At 50.4% G+C, this 1,034-nt stretch overlaps 1 protein-coding gene across 1 annotated transcript; it reads left to right on the top strand.

Annotated features, from left to right (window-relative positions):
• Positions 1–331: 331 nt before the first annotated feature.
• Positions 332–777, top strand: Pmar_PMAR027073 (hypothetical protein; the record flags this gene model as incomplete). The annotated part of the gene is made up of 1 exon (XM_002771969.1): positions 332–777. A coding segment is annotated over one exon (446 nt), but the record flags the coding sequence as incomplete, so codon positions are not given.
• Positions 778–1,034: the final 257 nt, after the last annotated feature.

Here is a 1,034-nt window from a genome sequence, read left to right as displayed (position 1 = left end):
GTATTGGACCGCTCCGACTTACACTGGTCATAGCCCCGTCACGAGTTATATAATCCAGTATCGCTCAGTTGGCGAGAGCTCTGAGTTCTTCACCATTCCGCGCTACCCAAGTGGCGTGGAGCAAGGGCCGTATCGACTTGATGAAAGCGATAATCTAACACGAAGCCAAGAGTTCGAGTTCCGTATGGCTAGTGTGAACACTGCTGGACAAAGTCAGTGGAGCGAAGTGGCATCGATATGGGTTGGGAATAGGCCATTGCCTCTGCCCGAGAGGCTTGGCTTGTGGTTCTCTATGGTCAACAAGACACATGTGGGAGTGTCCTGGCCTCAGCTTGATGATGAATCGTTGTTGATGATCCCCGATATTTATGGGACTAGGAGGGACGCGTGGGGTTACGTCTTATACGCTTATGCGTTTACCGGTAACTATACGCCTTCTGAAGCTTACAGGACTGCGGCATCGGCGAACGTTACTAGCACCATCATCGCAGTCCCGACCGAGGCCACATGTGGAGGTTTGTTCTGCATTACATTGCGATTGTGGACACTAGTTGGTGACGGGTCAGAGAACCCAGATTGGAGAGCTTGTACTGACACCTCGGACCTTCCTGGCACGCCCATCGATCCTCGAGCGGTACCATCACCGAATAATGCTTCTAATGCATATATAACCTGGCAGGAGCCCACGTACACTGGGTGCCATATCATAGTCCAATATCTTGTCGAGATGTACGACACGGTGATATCGAATCTTGACGGTCTCTGGTCTCCAGTCAGGTAAGTACTCATGAGAATTTGTGAGGACGACGTCATGACTGAACTGTGGTTTCATTCATTATCAGACTCGTACCGCTCACAGTGAACTCTACACAGCAACCGAATCCTGAGGATTTAGCCGCCGAATTTGTTGGCCTCGAGCCCGGTCGCGAGTACTGGTTCAGAATTCGAGCTCGTACCAACTACCACTATACTTGCACAGCGAAAGGAAATTGCAAAACGAGTGAGTAGCACATTAACCACATGCGAACTCAACA

Source organism: Perkinsus marinus (assembly GCF_000006405.1).
Source record: "Perkinsus marinus ATCC 50983 genomic scaffold scf_1104296962158, whole genome shotgun sequence".
Lineage (NCBI taxonomy): Eukaryota > Perkinsozoa > Perkinsida > Perkinsidae > Perkinsus > Perkinsus marinus.
This window is presented reverse-complemented; position numbering and strand designations above follow the sequence as displayed.